Source organism: Trichechus manatus, unplaced genomic scaffold (genome assembly GCF_000243295.1).
Source record: "Trichechus manatus latirostris isolate Lorelei unplaced genomic scaffold, TriManLat1.0 scaffold00073, whole genome shotgun sequence".
Classification (NCBI taxonomy): Eukaryota; Metazoa; Chordata; class Mammalia; order Sirenia; family Trichechidae; genus Trichechus; species Trichechus manatus.
The window spans coordinates 342,800-362,049 of record NW_004444009.1 but is presented as its reverse complement, the minus strand read 5'-3'; the positions used below and the strand labels follow the sequence as shown (position 1 = coordinate 362,049).

General features: G+C 48.1%; 1 protein-coding gene across 1 annotated transcript in view; it reads right to left on the bottom strand.

The window, feature by feature from the left end:
• Positions 1-15,209, bottom strand: part of ANKRD35 (ankyrin repeat domain 35) — a 28,233-nt gene extending 13,024 nt beyond the window's left edge. The window contains 10 exon segments of the mRNA XM_004380320.2: positions 2,428-4,437; positions 4,606-4,643; positions 5,261-5,445; positions 6,201-6,307; positions 6,628-6,698; positions 6,887-6,944; positions 7,952-8,016; positions 8,349-8,437; positions 9,659-9,789; positions 15,171-15,209. Coding sequence (XP_004380377.1) covers positions 2,428-4,437; positions 4,606-4,643; positions 5,261-5,445; positions 6,201-6,307; positions 6,628-6,698; positions 6,887-6,944; positions 7,952-8,016; positions 8,349-8,437; positions 9,659-9,789; positions 15,171-15,209 — 2,793 coding nt within the window.
• Positions 15,210-19,250: the final 4,041 nt, after the last annotated feature.

Sequence of the window (19,250 nt, the reverse complement as noted above, 5' to 3'; positions counted from 1 at the left end):
TGCTCCTATGACTTTCTATTGAGTTGTCTAATTCTGAAATTTTATTGTTAATCTTCTGGATTTCTGATTGCTGTCTCTCTATGGATTTTTGTAGCCTGTTAAATTTGTCATTATGATCTTCTCTAATCTTTTTCATTTCCTCTATTGCGTGTCCTGCATTTTGCTTAATTTCCTTCCTAATTTCTTGAAGAGTTCTGTGTAGTAATCTTTTGTATACTGCGTCCAGTAACTCCAAGAAATTTTCCTGCTCTGGAAAATTTCTAGATTCTTTTATTGCGAGCTTGCTGAAGCCATCATAGATTGCCTCTTTATGTGATTTGATATTGACTGTCTCTGAGACATCAATAAGTTATTATGTTTATTTATTTTATGTTCACTTACTGTGTCCTAGCTTCTTGTTTTGTTTTGATATGCCCAAATAGGCTGCTTGTATGAGCTAGTTTGATTATTGGCACCTTTGAAGCTCTAATGTCCTGTCGCCAGCTGGTTAAATCTGTTACTAGGTATGTGAGCTCAGGAGTCAGCCCACTCCTTTTGTATGGATTTAGCTTAGGTGCCCAAGTAGATAGCCATCAAGTGTGTGGTGTAGGCTCTCACTTGCAGTCCTAGACAGGTGTGGGGGATTGGTGTAGGCACAGCCATCTGGCTGCAGCAGGGGGACACAGTCTGAGCAAGGCAGGCAGCTGACAGCCACCCCCGAGTGTCCAGGAGGAAGGCGTGTCCCTGTTCCCTAGAGCACTTGGGTGGGTTTTGCAGCTGGACTATGAGCACCTAATGCTGTTGACTGTAAGGACTAGGGGGCACCTCTTATTCATGGGCCCCTATCACAGGTGGCTAGGTGGCATGGGTGGAGCCACCAGTCCTCAGGCCCCTGATGTGGGTAGGTGAAGACCCTGCTCAGTGGGCACAGCAGTGTCAAATGTCAAGAACCTGCCACTTCACAGCTGAAATAGTTGAAGTTAGCCTTTAGGTATATACCCAGTTGTACTGCACTAATGAGGGCCTACGCTGTTGAGATGGGCCCACACAAGTCTATGCAGGGGGAAAGGCACTCAAAGTCCGTGGATCCCTTATACTTGTGCCTAGGCAAAGGAGCTGTGCCTACCCTGGGTTCCTGGCTTAGGGGAGCCAGCGATTTATTTTTTCCCCTGTTTGTTAATTTGTTCACTCTCCAAGGCAGGGAGGATGGCTCCGGGCGTGTGACCGTTCCTACCTCCGGCCCAGGGGACTCGGCAATTGCTGAAGCCGGTCTGGGACCTAGTGCAGAGCTGGGAGCAGGGAGGTAAATGGGAGAGAGGTTATTCTCTAAGGGGGGTGTTTTTAATCCACATGGTAAGCCATACATAAGTACGTATTTTTCACTGATGAGGGCTGCTTCTCACTGGTTCTGCGCTGCCGAATAGACTCTCAGCAGCTGGGTCTCTCCTGGTGTGGAAAACATGCCTCCGGAGCACTGATGCTTGCCTCCTTTACCGCTCACCCCAGAGCTGATCAGGCCTGAAGGGTGAGACTCTTGCGGGGTCAGGTCTGGGAACTCCTCACTGCTTCCGAACTGTCTCTCCCTCTCCCTGCCACTCAGTCCGGTTCCTCAACTCCACCTTTGATGTTCAGGGCTTCCAGATTGCCAGATATAATCAAATCACTTGTTTTTTCGGGTCTTTGTTGTAAAAGGGTCCACCAAAGCGTCTGACTACTCTGCCATCTTGGCCCCGCCTCCTCTACTTATATTTTTTAATCATTCTAAATTTGATCATGCACAAACATTTTAATAAGCACTCTAATTCATTCATTTCACAGGTAGTTCTCGAACTACTAAATTCATTTTTAAGTGGATTATTTGGAATTCATAAACCATGTCTCGTAGAAACACTGCTATAAATAGATTCACATTTACTTTTAGAGCAATCACTAAGGAGCTCAGGTATCTATCACAGTAAATACTACTAACAGAAATATTTGCTAATGGAAATTTTTTGTTGATAGAACCCACTCTGATTGAAATGAGAGGGGAGGAGAGGACCATAGTAGCCCAGTCTACTCTTTGGACCCATCAGTCCCTGAGTCACCTGCTCAGAAACTCAGCAAAACCACAGCAACCCACCATATTATTAGATCTCTTCCCAGGACAATACATTACTGAAGTAAAAATGCTTATAAACCATGATGTTCCACTGGTGGTACCTCTGACCACACTGCTTCTGAGCCCTAAGCCCCAAAATGTAGTACCTAAGTCCCGTCTCTCTTCCTTACCTCACCTCCAATCTCAACACCAAACCCCTCAAACCCAGAAGAACATAGTGTTGTCTCTGCAAGTGATTGGCACTCAATTTGGAGTATTAATCTAACCAACAGGTGGGTTCAGAGAGCAGACCCCCAAACACACAGAAACCTTCCCCCAATACTCCCCCGGCTGCCTCGCCTGCTCACCTTGGCCTCCTTGTCCCGGCAAGCCCCAATGAGATGCTCTATCTTCTCCTTCAGCAGCTCGGCTGTCTTCTCAAACTTCTGAGAGCGCCTGCGCATCTCGCTGACCTGACGCTCCTGCTCCTGGTCCGCGGCCCGCGCAGCCAGATCCCCTCTCTTGCGGCGCTCCTCCACCACTGCCTCCTGGAGCTGAGTCATTTCCCGGCAGGCGGTGTTATACTTTTCCAGCAGGGCCTTTAGCTCCTGGCCCCACGCCTGGGCCTGGGCCACTAGTGAGTCCTGAGTCTTCTCATGCTGCCGCAGGCTGGCCGCCTCCCGCGCCCTCAGCTCAGCCACCTCCTCGGTGGCCTGGTAGAGCAGCTGCTTCAGCTTCCCGATCTCCTGGCTCTTCCCGCTAATTGTGGAGTGAACGGCCCGCAGTTCCTCCTCCAGCTTCTCCAGGTTTTGCTCCAGAGCAGCCACTGGGGGGGATGCTGGGACCTTTGAGGTCTCTGTTTCCCCACGTAGGACCGTGGTCTCTCGCAGCTGCTGGTTTTCCTCCTCCAGCTGAACCAGCACCTGCTGGGCCTGGCGGTGCCTATCCACCAGGGTGCTGATGCAGGCCTGCAGCTCCTCCAGGGGCTCCGCTGCTGTGCTCTGGGCACTCCCCTTGCCCACTAGCTCTGGGGGCAGGCAGTCCCACAGCCCTCGAAGGCCACTGCTCTGGGAGACCAGCCGCTTCCGCAGCTTCTCTGTGGCCTCCTTCTCCATGGCCAGTTCATCCATCAGCAGCCCCACACTCTGCTGCAACTGTAGTAGCTGGACTTGTGCCTCTGGCTTGGGCACAAACTCCCGCTGTACCCGCTGGCTCAGGGACTGCAGCTCGCCCTGCAACTGCTGCCGCTCTTGCCCCAGCTCCCCTAGTTCCTCCAGCAAGTTACTGTTGCTCAGTCGCAGTGCTGACACCTCCTTCTCCAGCTGTCCCTTTGGCAGGCCTCCTTCTGGGGCCTGCTCCCCTCCAGGGGCTCCTAGAGGCTCTCTCCAGCCCCCAGGGGCTTTTTTCTCCTTCCCTTTATCCTCTTTGGTGATGGTCCCTGGGGTTGCCTTTGGGACCCCATCTCTGGGCTCCTTGGCTGGAGCCTCCAGCTTCACCTGTAGCCCTGCCTTTGCTCTATCCAGCCTCACCAGCACCTGCTCCAACCTGGCCTCCATCTTCTCCCAGGCAGCTGCTGCAGCTTCAGCCTGGGAAGTCCCCAGAGCTCCCTCCAGGACTGATCTGGACAAAGTCCCCCGGGCAGCATCCTTTTCTCGCCACACCACAGCTAGCTCCTCCCTTAGTTGTAGCAGGAGCTGGTTCATGGCTGCTGGGCCCACTAGTTCGGACACTGCGCCTACCGGTTCAGCCCCTGGGGTCTGGGGCCTCTCCTTGTGCTAAGCACGCAGTTGGTCAGTCTGATTGGGATCAAGGGCCTGTCCCCCACTGGTGGTTACTTGCTGTCCTGTGTCCTTCCCAATGGTCTCAGACCTTGGGCTCTGTGGTGGCCCCTGTTCTTCTGGTTGAGACCTTCCATGGGCTTCATACTGAATATCTCCTGGGTCTGAATCCTGGGTCTTCTTGGGAGTTAATTTTGGGTTTGCTGTGGCTACCTGCTGTTGCTTCTTTAGCTCTTGTATGCAGTCAGCCAGCAGGTCTAGGGGACATCCCTGCTCCATGCCATCCCCCCTAGCCCAGAGACTAGAGCTTTGCCCTCCTGGGGTTCCAGGCTCTTGAGAAAAGAAGAGCCCCAGCTCCTGCACCTGCTCTCGAATCTGGTTCTCCAGACCCAGGTAGGCTGCAGCTTGAGCCTTACACTCTTCTGTCTTTTGTACCAGCTCCTGCTCCAACTGAGAAACTTTCCTCTGCTCTTCTTCATACTTCCACCTCCACTCGTCTGAACACGGATCTTCATCCTCCTCTTCTTTCTGCTCCTCCTCGGGCTCTGCTCTCCATGGGCTGTTAGGTGGAGAGCCCACCTGGGGCTCAGATGGAGAGGCCTGTATAGAGAACAGAACAGTGAGATGAAGCCATGCAGCTAACGTAGCCCAGGAGGGCCTTTCTTTCTTCAACTGTTTTGCTGCCCAAGGCCTACTGCCTGGGAGATGTCCAAGTGGGATAGCCTGTGGTGGGTCAGAAGCAAAAGGGGGAAGCACTTAGGTTCTTACCCGGGATGCAAGATATGGGTGTTGAACTAGCCCCTGACCTATAAGAAAAGATATGGGAAAATGAGATAGGTCCTGTGTTATGTGCTTCTAGTCTACACTCTGTCTTCAGAATTTCTCAGTATAATACTCTCACCACACATGACTTCCTGGTGCCAGGAGCTACCCATGTTCAATGGTCCCCTAACTGTCTGGAAACCTTGGTTTCCTATCCCAGAGATAGGCCTGCTCATTCTTTTTTTTTTTTTTTTTTAATTCATTTATTTATTGGGCACCTATTATGTGCCACTGGGACCTCAGTGTGAGCAAAACAGAAATGGCCTATGATCTGAGGGGTTTCCAGTCTATTTAAGGAGAGAGATTGACCAGTAAATTGCACAAATAGATATAAAATTACAACTAATAAATGCCAACAATAGTACCATCCAGAGTTACCCTCAATGAGAGATAAGGTTGCATTAAGGATTTCTGTGACCATGCCTTTGGGAACTTGGGGTCATCTCATAACAGCAGCAATACATAAGTAAACTCTCAACTAAGGTGACAATTATTTGTCATCTGGAATATCTCCATGGGAATGAATGGGATTCTAGGAAACTTCCTTGAGTCTAAGGCTATGGAGGAGAAACTTGAAGTTACAAAAGGGAATCAGCTTTACCTCCCCACTGCCGCCGGTTCATGGCCTGCTGTAGCAGCCTCCACAGTGCCTTGTCTTGCGTGCGCAGAGCATAATGCAAGGCATCATGTCCTGTACTGTCCACTGCCCCCACATCTGCTCCGTGGCTCAGGAGCAGCTCAGCCACTTCGGCACTGCCTTTCTCACAGGCCAGGATCAGAGCCGATCTGTGAATTAGGACAAATCTGAGCTTTCCCTGTGGAATCCAGGAGTTCTTGATCCAAAAATTCCATTCAAAGGGTCAGCTCTTACTTAGTGTGATCAGGAGAACAACAGACAATCACCAGCCAATGACAAGGCATTAGATGAGAACAGAACTTTCAAAAAATGTTCCTTGGAGCCACAGCAGTCAGGAAACATGGGGCTAACAGGAAGGGTTCTACTTTTATCTGCTTTATATATTGAAGCTCTGCATACATTTTTTATTGGAAAAAAAGGATTCCATTGCTTAGAAGATAGTTTGAAAACCAGTAAATTAAGCCAATGGGTCCAGAGATACCAATTTTATCTGGGTTTATCTATGCTAGGAGGATGGTGATGGCAATAACAACTAAAAAGTTTCCTCAACTCCCAAGAGGAAAACAACAAAGCAGCAGGCAGATCTCTTCTTCTTTTTTTTTTTTTTTTAATTGTACGTTAGATGAAGGTTCATAGAACAAATAGTTTCTCATTAAACAGTTGGTACACATACTGTTTTATGACATTGGTTAACAACCCCATGACACTCTCCCTTCTCGACCTTGGGTTCCCTATTACCAGCGCAGGCAGAGCTCTTCTGAATAACCACTAGGAAGGAAAGAGGCTCCCAAGAACACAGAGATTAACCCACCTTCTTCCCTAGTACACATATATACTTTGCCCAATGCTCTGTCTAAATTGATCAAGGTGTTGAAATTGGAGTGGGAAGATGGGGAGGGCTCACTTGTCGTCCTTGTCTGTGACATTAACTCGGGCACCTCTCTGCAACAGTTGAGAGCAGATAGCTGCATGACCACCCAGCGATGCGATCATCAGGGGTGTCCGACCATCCTGCACAGATTGTGGGAAGGGGATTTATGAGAAACCAGAGAGAGCCAGGGCTTGACACAGTCCTACCAACTCCCCGGTCCCCACACCTCTCCAGAAAAATGAGCAGGTTGTAGGGCTAAATACTCCTTTTTGGAGGGTTAGAAGCTTTCCAGAAGACAAGACCTAGCAGCCCCTCTGTGAAGAAGAGGAGGAAAGGTCGGGAGAAGGAAGAAGAAGGTGGTGCTGTCTAGACCTTGGTTATGGAATTTCGCCAGTCAAGTCCAGATAGAGCAGCAGTGTCCCTGTGCAGAGCACTACCCAGCTGCCTAGCTGACACTCACATTATCCAGAACGTCCAGGAAGGCTTCATGGTCACACAGCAGGAAAACACTTGAGGCACAGCCAGAGGAGGCTGGGAAGGGTTGAGAGATGATTGGGTTTAGGTGGAAGCAGGAAGGACACCTGCTCAGACCGTGAACCAACATCCCCTCCAACCATTTTAGCAGTCACCTCTGGCCTGCCCTTCCCACCAAATGTCATCATCTCTTTCCCACCCTATAGCCTCTGCAGCCCTGTTCCAGCCAGACCCCTGGTACACACCTGCCCAGTGCAATGGACTACGGTTTTCTGCATCCACAGCATCTTCATTGGCACCATGCTGCAAACAGTCACAAAGGGAAGCAGCATGGAGCTTGGCATTAACATCCCCATCCCACAGCCCCCTGTTGAGTCATCAACTTCCATGTAATATGGAGAGGGGTAGGAGGACCATGACACTTGGGAAGGCCAACTATGAGACAAGTCTAGTCCATTCCTTGCAGATTATGGGCAGCATTAAATTTTAGCCCCAGTTCCTAAACCTGGGGCCTAAGAAAAATCAGATTATAGGTAAATAAATATGCTAGGGAAAATGACACCTGAGTCCATGGCTAGTACTTTAGTATCAAAACTGGAAAACTTGGAAAGGGCTGGGAAGAACAAAAGCAGGATAATCATTGGAGTAATCTGTGCCTTCTTACTTTTGAGGATTTAGTTATAAATTGTTCACATGTCATTTCACGTATATATTTCTCCACTGTGCTACTAGATTATAAACTCTTCAAAAGCAGAATGTAGGGCTTTGGTTTAATTTGAACACCACTGCCCTCCTTCCAGAGTCCCTAGGTGGTGCAAACAGTTAAGGGCTTGATTACTAGCTGAAAGACTGGCAGTGCAAACCCACGCAGAGGCACCTTGGAAGACATGTCACAGCCTTGAAAACCGTATGGAGCAGTTCTCCTCTGCACACATGGGTTAATATGAGTCGGAATTGACTCATGGCAACTAACAATAACAACAGCCCTCCTTCCACCTGCCCATTATCACAGCAGTTGATCTTTGCAGTAGCTCTGCAACTGATGGAGCTCATTATATGCATATTGACTGGCTAGCAGACAGTCCTGGCAACTCTGCTTTGTAGCCTGCCCTCAAGAGCAGTATTCAGAATGGTACCTGGCACACAGTAGGTATTAAATAAATGTTCATGAATAAATGACTACCGGCCCACTTACTGGGGGTGAGAGAGGCACATTTGGCCAAATATTGCTTGTGACTACAAGACAAGGTTAGGAGACTCTGTGCCCACCTCTTCCCTTCAGAGGAGTAGTATCAAGGGGTTGCTCTTACCTGCAGCAGGACCTTGACACACTGTGGCTGGCAGGAGATGGTGGCCAAGTGCAGGGCGGTGCTTCCTGAAAAGAGAGGGAGGGTGGGTGGCCCCATACATGCTGATGACTCACAGGGAGGGAACGCAAGAGATGCACAGATAATCAGAGGGAGATTAGAGAAGCTCTCTGCCACATGGGGCCAGAAATTCCTGTTCCCCAAGTGTCTGGTATCTATGTTAGAGGTGGGGGTGGAGTGTGCCCCACTTGCAGGAAGGGAAACCCCTGGAGGAATGGTGGCCAGGACTGAGGGGAGAAGCAGGGGACCATAGCTGGAACCTCCAGCAGGGCCCAACACTGCCCCCCACTGCTGCTGTAAAGGGAGAAGCAAGCAGGGTGGCCTAGTGCTCCTCACTCACCGTCCTCATTCTTGCTGTTGATGTCCGCCCCATTTGCAAGCAGTATAGTCAGACACTCTGTCAGGCCTTTGGTGGCCGCCAGATGAAACCTGCCAGAATCAGGGCCGAGAGGCAGAAGGATGAAGGGTGCAGGGGATGAGGAGTGGGAGAATCTTAATCAGCTTTTCCTGCTCTGCTCTCCCATCCCAAGGCCAGTCCCAACAGCTGACTTCTGATAAAGTAAGAGGAAGCTGGAGGTGAAGACAGAAATAAGAGCTGCAGGTCTTAAGAAATCTTAGACTATAGCAGGAGTGCCCAGGGAACACATAATAATTATCTGCTGCTCTGATCACAGGACCCTCAACAGAGCTGGAAAGCGCCCCAGAAAGAGCCAGCTGGAGCAAAGCAGAAGGCTGGACATTTGAAGGCTGACTTGGGCAGAGACAAGGTGTCTTAGTTATCTAGTGCTGCCATAACAGAAATACCACAAGTGGATGGTTTTAATGAAGAAAAGTTTATTTCTTCACAGTCAAAGTAGGCTAAAAGTCCAAATTCAGGGTGTCAGCTCCAAGGGAAGTCTTTTTCTCTCTGTCGGCCTTCTTCTCTTTGGTGTTCTTCCAGACTAGGAGCTTCTCGGCGCAGAGACCCCGGTCCAAAGGACGTGTGCGCTCTGCTCCTGGCACTGCTTTCTTGATGGTATGAGGTCCCCCTGTCTCACTGCTCATTTCTGTCTTATATCTCAAGAGATTGCCTCAGGACACAATCCAGTCTTGTAGATCCGGTCTTGCCTTACTAACACAACTGCCACCCATCCTCCCTCATTAACTTCATAGAGGCAGGATTTACAACACATAGGGAAATCACACAATACTAGGAATCATGGCCCAGCCAAACTGATACACACATTTTTGGGGGGACATAATTCAAACCATGACACAAGGGATAACATCACTCCTCTAGCCATGTGACTCTCATCACTACCACTTCACTCCTAATTGCCCAAGCATACACACCCTCCTACTTGTGCAATGAAGAAATACTAGACTTATTTAATGTATGTATTAGATTACTGTTTGTTTAGTGGGCTTTATGTCCATGCTGTGTCAGTGTTGTCCATCTGGGTTGTGAGGTAGATGAGGTCAGGGACAATATCTTCTTCCTTCACTTTGTACAGCACTTGATACATAGCAAAGACTTATCTAAATGCTTGCTATTTAAGACAACAAAAGGGGCTCTGAAATAATAGGCATTCCCTGGTCCTACATCATACTGGAGTTTGGGGGTTCAAAGGGAACCACATACCAGGAGTAGTCTCAGGAGGACTGACTTACGGGGACAGGCCGTTCGAGTCTAGCTTGGTGGGTCGGGCTGACTTCCTGGAGGCCAGGGCAGCCACGCACCCCACGTCTCCCCGCTGCACTGCCTCCAGCAGCTTCTGATCACGGCGGTTCCATCTCTCCACCTGGTCCAGAACCACAAATTGTGTGAATATGGGGGATGAGGGTAGTGCAGAGAAAGAAAAGAGGGAGATGGTCAGGATGCCAAGCAAAGGAAAAGAGACATCCTGATGTCCTTTCAGTGTTCCACAAGTCACTCAGCATAGATCATTTAGTTTTTCTTAGGTGGATCAGTTAAATAGTTACCAATTCATAGGCCACCAAGAACTATTGCTAGTTATTTCCAGCCCTGGGCCAAAAAAGGTACCTGGATGACTGAATTAAAAATCATTTATGAGTGCTGAATGCATAGTATTTCAAGTTTCTTTTTATCATCATTATGATTATCGGTGTTAGGTGCCCATCTTCAGAGTAATCCTAATCATGACTTCTTTCCCTTTTGCTCCCTAGGTGTCCTGGAGCAAATGGAACAAACCTGACCACTCTGGTTGGGCTCTCATTGCCTCTTACCCTCCCTATGCTGCTCTGCTTTTTGCCCTCAGTTATTGCAGCCTAGAAAACCCTATGGGGCAGTTCTACTCTGTCACATGGGGTCACTGTTAGTCAAAATTGATTCAATGGCACCTAACAATAACAACAATTTGAGAAGTAAATCAAAGCTTCTAGTTTCAGGTCACAGCCAAGAGGCCATGTCTAGCTATACCATCTCCACCTGTTGGCTTTGGGCCCTGGAACTGGGAGGGGAAGCACAGAGTTTCTGTTTTTATATCTCCTATCTGTGCTCTTTAGCGAGTCTCCCTTCCCCTTTCATGGCAACAACAACCAGAAAGAAAAGATTGGACTCTAGCTACTCTTGAGGAGATAGCAAGAGGCAGCTCCTTTCTCTCCTCTCCCTTTCCCTCCCTCCTAGTTTCCCTGGCAGGGAACAGCTGTCCCAGAGGACAGCCACACCTGGGCTGTATTGTTCTGTCATTCCAGCTTGAGTTTTGTGGGTGATGGGGTAATTAGAATAATTGAAGTATCACAGGGCTTGAAAGAACTGTGTAAAAACAATCAAGGCTGAAAGCATAGGAAAGTCTGGTTTGGCCTAGAGAAGAGAAAAGAGAGGAAGAAGGGATGCAAAGCTCTGTGGTAGGGTGAAAGGGTCCTAGGTAAATATTGTGTCAGCTGGCCTGGGTTCAGAGCCTGGTTGAGCTACTTTCTCAGCTGTATGAGCTATAGTAAGCCACTAAACACCTCCACCTATTTCCTCATCTATAAAATGTGAGTAATAATAACTACCTTATCATGTTGTATTAAATGAACTAATGTAATATAAAATCTCTGTAAACCGTAAAGAGCCATACAAATGTATGGCATCCATACAACAAAACAGGAAGTGGTGGGGGATTGGTGGCACACATTGCATCTTATGAGGTATCAATCATCTCAACAAGAAAGAGGCCATGGGAGGAGGTGGAGAAAAGTAGGGTCTATGGAAGCCCAATAACTCATTTTCAAATACTGTTTATATAACCAGGGCAAATTAGTCATCAACAACAGGAAAGATTTTAAATGCCCAAACCATAAAATTATCCAGACTAGATAGATTCTGAGGTCATACTCCTGTACAGCACTTGTAATTCCTCATAACCCTTTCAAGTGCTGTTTCAGTTAGCCTCTCAACATCCTTAGAAAGTAGTTAGGGCTGATATTATTATACCTATTTGAAAGAAGTTGAAACACATTGAGGTTAGATAACTGTCCAGGGTCATACTACAAAATAGTGGTAAAATTGGGATTAGAACCCAGGCCATCTGATACCAAATCCTAGTTCTCACCTTTGGACTACACTACTACAGAGCTATGGAAGAAAGCTTGTTAATTTCTAGATAAACAGTCTGAGACTGCTTTCAGGGCAAATCCACCTACCCTCGGATGCTACTCCCCGCCTAGAGAATAGTCTGAAAACAGATTAATTCTCAAAGGACAAAATAAGCAAAACGACTCCTTCACAATCCAACAGACTCTGCGATGTAAGAACACATTATTCAATACCGTTAGGGACAAGTTCACTCCCAGAAAAGGCAGACAGCTAGAAGTACACTTCTGCCTCATGGCATAGCTGTCAACTGACCTCAACCTGAAGTTCTTTGTTTAAAATCCTGACTCTAACACTTTCTATCTCTGTGAATTTAGGCAAGCAACATCTTCTCTAAGGAGCCCTGGTGGTACAGTGGTTAAGCACCTGGATGCTAACAGAAAGGTTGGTGGTTCAAACTTAACAGCTACTCCACAGAAGAAAGAGGTGGCAGTCTGCTTCTGTAAAGATTACAGCCTTGGAAACCCTATGGGGCTGTTCTACTCTGTCCTATAGGGTTGCTACGAGTCTGAATCGACTCGATGGCAGTGGATAACAACTTCTCTGAATCTGTTTCCAAATGATATAATACCACATAAAGCCCTTAGCAGTGTCTTCACATAGTAGGTGACAATAAATGTTACCTCCAATCTTCATCCTTCCTGGCATTACTGGACACATTTTGGATGTTCCCGAGCTCAGAATTCCCCAGACAGAGTGGAAGGAAGGGATCTTATTCATACCAGCCAATGAATAATCCACTCAATTTACTTTCTATAATCTCATTATACTAAAAAGAGTTTAGAATGGGTGGAAATGGCCAAACCTCTGCAGAGATGGGGAGAAGGACAGAGAGATGGTCCCAGATTGCAAAATTCAGCCCATGGCTTACCCAGCTTCTTGGAAAGGAGGCACTGGATTATCATCACAACCTCAAGGGAGCAATCAGCAAATTAATCAACCGACTCAAAAACAAGGGCAAGATTTGCATTTCTGTAGCCAAGATTAGGGGGCCATTGTAGAAGTAATTGCACCCTCTCCTTATTATCATCCTATCAAGATGGGTGAGTAGAGAAAGTGTAGTTACCAAACTGAACCCGTTGCCGTAGATTCGATTCCTACTCATAGCGACACTAAGGGGCAGAGTAGAATTGCCCTATAGGGCAATTCCAAGGCTGTAGTCTGTCTGGAAGCAGCCTGCCACCTCTTTCTCCTGCAGAGCAGCTGGTGGGTTCGAAATGCCTAGCTTTCAGTTAGCAGCCGAGCGCTTTAACCAGTGCACCACCAGGGTCCCTTCCATTATCTCTAGCTGTGTACCTGTTAGCATCCTATCAAGATGGATGAGTAGAGAAAGAGTAGCTACCAGGTGAATGGAAACAGAAAGGCTGCCCTGAAGGAACCAGGACCTCTCAGTTGTTTTTAAATGCAATAAATATTCCTCTAAACTGGTCCAGTGTCAACAACCATCTAAAGTGATTTTCTGGTGTATTTCCTACATAGCCAAAGTAAGCTAATATGTGCGACGCCCTCAAAGGCATCCTTTAACTGACTAAAACAAAATGAGATTATAGGAGCTGGTTTTTGTTTATTTGTTGGTTGAACTTCCTGTATTCTGGATAACAGATGAATTTTAAATGATCACTGCTTTTTCAGTCGTTATCTCAGATTGAGGGTGCAGGGCTCTGGACCCAGGGGTGGGAGTAGGGATGGGGAGAGGTAATCTTCCGGCATCAGACTTTGGGAGTGGCCAGGGAGGTTGTCACTATATTTCTTTGACAAATGGGTCCAGGGTGGTTGGCTACCCAAGGGATGGAAGAATTTATAATCTAAAGTGTGGCGAAGTTTCACGAGGTAACAATTTGCAACTAAAAACGGCCCCTAGTTTCAAGTTTTCTGTGACCCTAGCCTAAGTGAGGAAACCTTACAGCCCAGGAATTGGAAAATCAGGAAGAATGGAATAGTTTCCCCATTCCGAAGGAACAGGTAGTCTCTACAAAGCTCCTGAAAGGGAAAGGCAATGTTGAGGACTTTCAGAAACTAGGGAAGAGTCCACATGAGTAAGAAAATTGTTAAGAAGTAAGACAGAGTATTCTGGGTACTCTCAACTTCTGGTACCTATCATAGTCATTCAGTGAATTCCTCTTAACTGGTTCATCAATGTGTGGAAACTAAGTGGAGAAGCAAACGTAAATGGGCCACAGACAGGCCTCAACAGAGTACCGACTCTTGCCTCATAGCTCACTTCAGGCTTCTGTGGCCTGCCCATGCAGAGTGAGCTACGTGAGCATTTCTCATGTTTGCTTATGAATGACACCTAAGTCAGGTTACACTAAGCAACATTGCTAGAGGTAGCTGGCTAATTCACTTCTAAATGAACCATAATCCACAACTTCCACAGAAAATTACATCCCCAGATTGGGGGAGGTGGGGTGTCTCTCTGTAAGAGATCTTCAGAGAAGTAGAAGCTGCACCCTCCCTTAGCCACCCCCTTCCATAATCTTCTTGGTATTTTGTTCTAGGAGAGTGTGGGGAGTTGAGTGACTTCTGCTAGGAACCCTCAGAGTGAGTCTACCCTATCCTCTTCACCTCTCACCATCATTTTTCCCCACCTGAGTCAAAGGAAGCAGAGAGCACAAGCCCTAAACAACTCGGTGAGGGTTTAGGGTGAAGAAGGTTCTGAGGAGAAACAGACAGAAAGCCTTGACTGGCCCAAAAACCAGTCTGATGACCAGACACCACAGTGAACCGGCTGGGGTGGATTCTGCAGGCAACTCACCCAGTTCCTTGGGGAGGGGCCAGGCAACTGTGTGTCCTCTGGCAGTGCCTGTCAGGCTAACCAGACTGCAAGATTAACCCACAGAGAGCAAGCAGAAGGAGGTCCCAGCAAAAGGGGGAAAGTGAGATTGGGTGACCACTGGGCAGAGAGGGGCAGAGGTCAGAGGGGAAAACAGCAGAAGGCTGCTATTATGGGATCGCCAATTGAAAGGGGTTTGGAGCGATATTTAATGGCCAGCAGTGCTAGTGAGAGAATGGGAGTGGAAATTCCATGGGGTGGGAAGGGGGCAAGGACAGAGAAGACTCTGTGAAGAAGAACTAGGGAAAGGCATAGGGCTGAGAATACTTGCTGGACTGACAGGGAGCAAGGATAGGGTCATATGGAAGTGGAGGATTGTGGCAACAGGGCAGGGCTGGAAGATGGGGCTGTAGAGGAGGACCGTACTGGAGAGGGGACAGAATGGAGCTTAACGCTGGGGATGAGACAGATGCTGGAGATGGTTCAATACTGGGAGACAAAACAGAACTAGGGGACAAGTCCTCGAGAGGAGGCAGGGGATGCAGGAAACATACCGGAAGTTGGAGGTGTAAGGGTTAGGAGGAGAAGAAGGGGCTGAGGGAAAGGACTTTGAAGAGGGCAGGGGTTAAGTGCCTGGGGAGCAGGATCTTGAAGAAGGCAGCGCTGGCCGGCTGCCTTGCGGGAGCGGAAGAGCTGGAAAGACCAATAAAGAGAAAAGGCGATGGTGTATGGAGATGGGACTCAGGACTTCGGTCACCAAAGGGCTCTGATCCCAGCCCTATTCCCATCCCTCCAGACATTTTGGCACTTACCGCCACCTGTGAGCTGGAGCAGGAGAAGATGCGCTTCATCGCCGGAGCCAGGGCCGCAAGGGGACCGGGACGCGCGGAGAGCGGGGTCACAGGTTCCCAAACCTACCGGACTCAGCTGAGGTTGTGCAAAAAACAGCTGTCAAAAGCAGAGCGGGACCCGCCCAAGCCCCGCCCCAGGAACCGCCTCGCCCAGTTAGAGGCGAAAACCCGAAGGCTGGGCTTAATACTCCGCCGCAGGCCCTGTCCTACCCCGTCCCTGCAGAGGCAAAAATCCGCAGTCCCCGGCTGCGGCAGGGGCCTGGCCTTAAACCTCGCCCTCCGAATCCGAACCCACCCGGTCTCTGATTGACCTGCTCAATCAGAGAAGGGACCCGCGAGCTCCGGCTAAAACTCCTCCCCCGGCCCCGCCCCGCAGGTCCAGGCTACGGCTCCGCCTCGAACCCGGTCTAAGCCCGCCCTTCTGAGCCAGAAGGCTGGAGGCGAATCGGTCCCCGCTCCTACCGGTGTGCTCTGATCTAACCAACTGTCGCATTTAACCACCGGCGGAGACACTTTTATTATATCCAGAGACCTTTGTCCAGTTTCCCTGGTCAAAAACCCAGGCACAAAAGAGGATTTGAAGGGAGCAGTTTGGAAACACCAAGAGGTGGTAGTGCTGAGCAGAGGACTGCGCACGGATGAGACACCGACCGCGCGCACCTTGGAGGACAGACCCTACAGGACAGAGCAGAACCGCCCCATAGGGTTTTCAAGGCTGTAAATCTTTATGGAAGCAGACTGCCACATCTTTCTCCTGCCCATAAAGACGACAGCCTTGCAAACCCTATGGGAGAGTTCTACTCTGTCCTACAGAGTCACTATGAGTCGGAATCCACCAGATGGCAACAGGTTTTGTTTGGTTGCACCTGATTTAAACTCCCTGGAATGCTTCTTCTCACGCTCGATGGGCCACAGGCCAAATGTTTCTTCTGTAAATCTTCCCCTGACAACCTTGCCACCCCTCGCCCAACAAAGTGTGCCTCGTGTGTGACATACTCCTCTCCGTATTTGTCATTATTTGTTTACAGGTTTGTTTCCCCTACTAGACTGGGCTCTTTGAGGGTTGTTGTTGTTGTTATCGGCCTTTGAGTCAGCCTCCAACACTGCCCAGTCCTACACCATCCCCATGATTGGTTCCTGATCACTGTTGTGATCCATAAGGTTTTCATTGACTGAATTTCGGAAGTAGATCACCAGGCCTTTCTTCATAGTCTTAGTCTGAAATCTCCACTGAAGATACGAGTTGTGTTTTATATTGTTCCCATTGCTTGGCACATACTATGTGCTTAATGTCTGATGAGTGAATGAATGAGAGAATGAAGGGAGAGAGAGAGGAGCAACAATAAGAAGAAAGACACACTCTGGGGCCTGGGGGGAGCCTGATGTTGCTACAGTTGCTTCTCAAACTGGCTCTGTTCCAAAGGAAGGGGTAATAGGCTTACTGAAATATAGGTTGGGGTTAGAGAAAGCTCCATCCTGGAGCTGAGGGATGGAGAGAAGAAGGATCTATAGGCGGAGAAAAATATTAAAAGTCTTTTTTATCATATGGATAAAGAATTAGATTTTAATCATACGGAAAAATAATAAGAAATAATGATGATAATAACAATTTCCTCAAGGTAATCCACCTCCCTTTGGGTGCTTTGTTGTTAATTGCATCGATTCCAATTTCTGGCGACCCATGTACGTCACAGTAGAACTGTGCTTCATAGGGTTTTGAAGGCTGTGACCTTTGGGAAACAAATCAGCAGGCTTGTCTTCCAAGGCTCCTCTGGGTGGATTCAAACCGCCAATCTTTCAGCTAGTAGTCAAGCATTTAACCATTTGTGCCACCCAGGGATTCCCTTTGGGGGTTACTGAGATAAAAGGGGAGGTCTGTCAACATACTACTAACTTCAGACCTAGCCCCAGAAACAGGATATTCCAAGAAGGTTTATCACGCTATAGCCTACGTGAAGTGCTCTGAAAGCTACCATAAACCACCACCACCCCTGCCCCCATCACAAAATAACTCTCACCAGCTTGCCACAGAATGGTTGTCCCTGCCTTGTCAGGCCAGACAGGCCACCATTCTCAGGGTTAGGCAACAGAGGCAGAGACATGGCCTCTAGAAGGCCATTGCTTAGTGCACATTTCCTGGGGTCCCAGAAGGACCCTGGGCGTGTAAAGAGGCGGGTCTGTGATACATTTTATTTCTACCATTAGAACCTTAATTTAATTAGCTAATTATCACCTTAGAGGAAACTGAGAGTTTATTCCAAAGGAATGAGGCACAGGACAAGATTTAGTGGGAGGAAACAACAGCACAAAGAAGAAACAAATCTTCAGGGTCTGTGAAGCGGATCAGGAGCACCACCTGGTGCTTCGATATACCTTTTTACTTAATCCTCACAACACTCGGCAGGTAGATTATTTTATAACAATTAAAATAATAATAATAATAATAATAAAACCAGTAGCCACTGAGTTGACTCTGCCTCATGGCAAAACTGTGTGTGTCAGAGTAGAACTGTGTTCCATAGGGTTTTCAAGGCTGTGACCTTTAGACAGAAGATCACCAGGCCTTTCTTTCAAGGTAACTGTGGGGGGGTTCAAACTGCCAACCTTCCAGTTAGTAGTTGGGAACTTAACAATTTGCACCACCCAGGGACTCCTTTTACAGCAGTATTACCATTTATTGAGCACTTACTACATATATGCTAACTTTACTTGAATTATCTCATTTAGTCCTCACAATCCGTTAGTTTTAAAGATGAGGAAGCCAAGACTTGGAGAAATTGAATTTGATTAAAGTCCAACAGGTTTCAAGTGGTATAGATTTAAACTCAAGTCTGTCTTCATTCTTAACCACTGTACCACACAGCCTCTTATTGTTATCTGAGGCTCAGGAAAGTTATGATTTGCCCAAGGCCATGTAACTAATAAATGGCAGACCTGGGATTTCAGTCTAGGCCTTTGCACTTCCCAAACCCACTGCAAAGCAGTGCATTACTTAATATGGCCCTTATAGCCATAGTTTTTGTAACTCCCACCAAATGTCTGGGTGGGACTATGCAAATGATGTGCTTGTGGCCTACCAAGGGGATTGGATAACCTGCTAATAATGTAAATAAGGTACATGACACCCTTGTGGGGATGGGACCATGTAAATAAGGTGTATGGAACCCTAATGAGGGGATTGGTCAGTTTTGCTAATCCACTAGGCTTAAAAATGAGCCTTCCAAGAGGCAAGAAGGGAGGATCTCAACACCACCAAGAGAGAAGAGCCAGGAGTGGAGTGCATCCTTTGGACTCAGGATCCCTGCACTCCCTAGATCCAGGAGACTGAGAGATAAGCTGTAACATGGAATACAGTGAGAGATGGCTGCATGAGACAGCAAGAATTAGGAGACCAGCACGAAAGGGGCTTCCCGGCCCATGAAGTGAGAAAGCTGAGCGCCTTTGGGCACGAGGCTTACTGGCAGAGTAGGGTGTCTCTGGGCACTTATCGGCAGAGCTAAAAGAGCTTTGTAACACTTGCCTGAGCAAGGCAGAGGCTGGGCCAAGAGGCTGAGGGGCCAGAGAGAGGCCTGCCTGTGGGTATGGCTGAGAAGAGCCTGCCCTGACTGAAGAACCATATCCTGAACATTCCTGAACCTGAATGGTAACCTGTTACTTCCCTAATAAACCCCACAACACTGAGTATTGTCTGTGAGTTCTGTGTGGTCATTGCAATGACTTATTGAACCCAGTAAAGTGGTAGAGAGTGCCATGGGAGGGATGGTTGGTGTCAGAATTGGTAAAGACGGCGGAGAGAGGAGGTATGTCTGACCTCTGCCTCATAGGAATCAGCCTTGGACTGTTCATCTTGATTCTCCTTCCCCCTTGTGAACTTAGAGGAGGTCAGAAGCCGCCGCCATGCCATTTTTACACCCACACACTATATACTTTGTGGTCACTTAAGTAGGTGGGGATTGCAAGAGGCTGGAGCACATCTGCAGTGGGAGTCACAGAAAACATTTCAAATATTTCATAACTTTACCTTCCAGGACTCCACTGTGT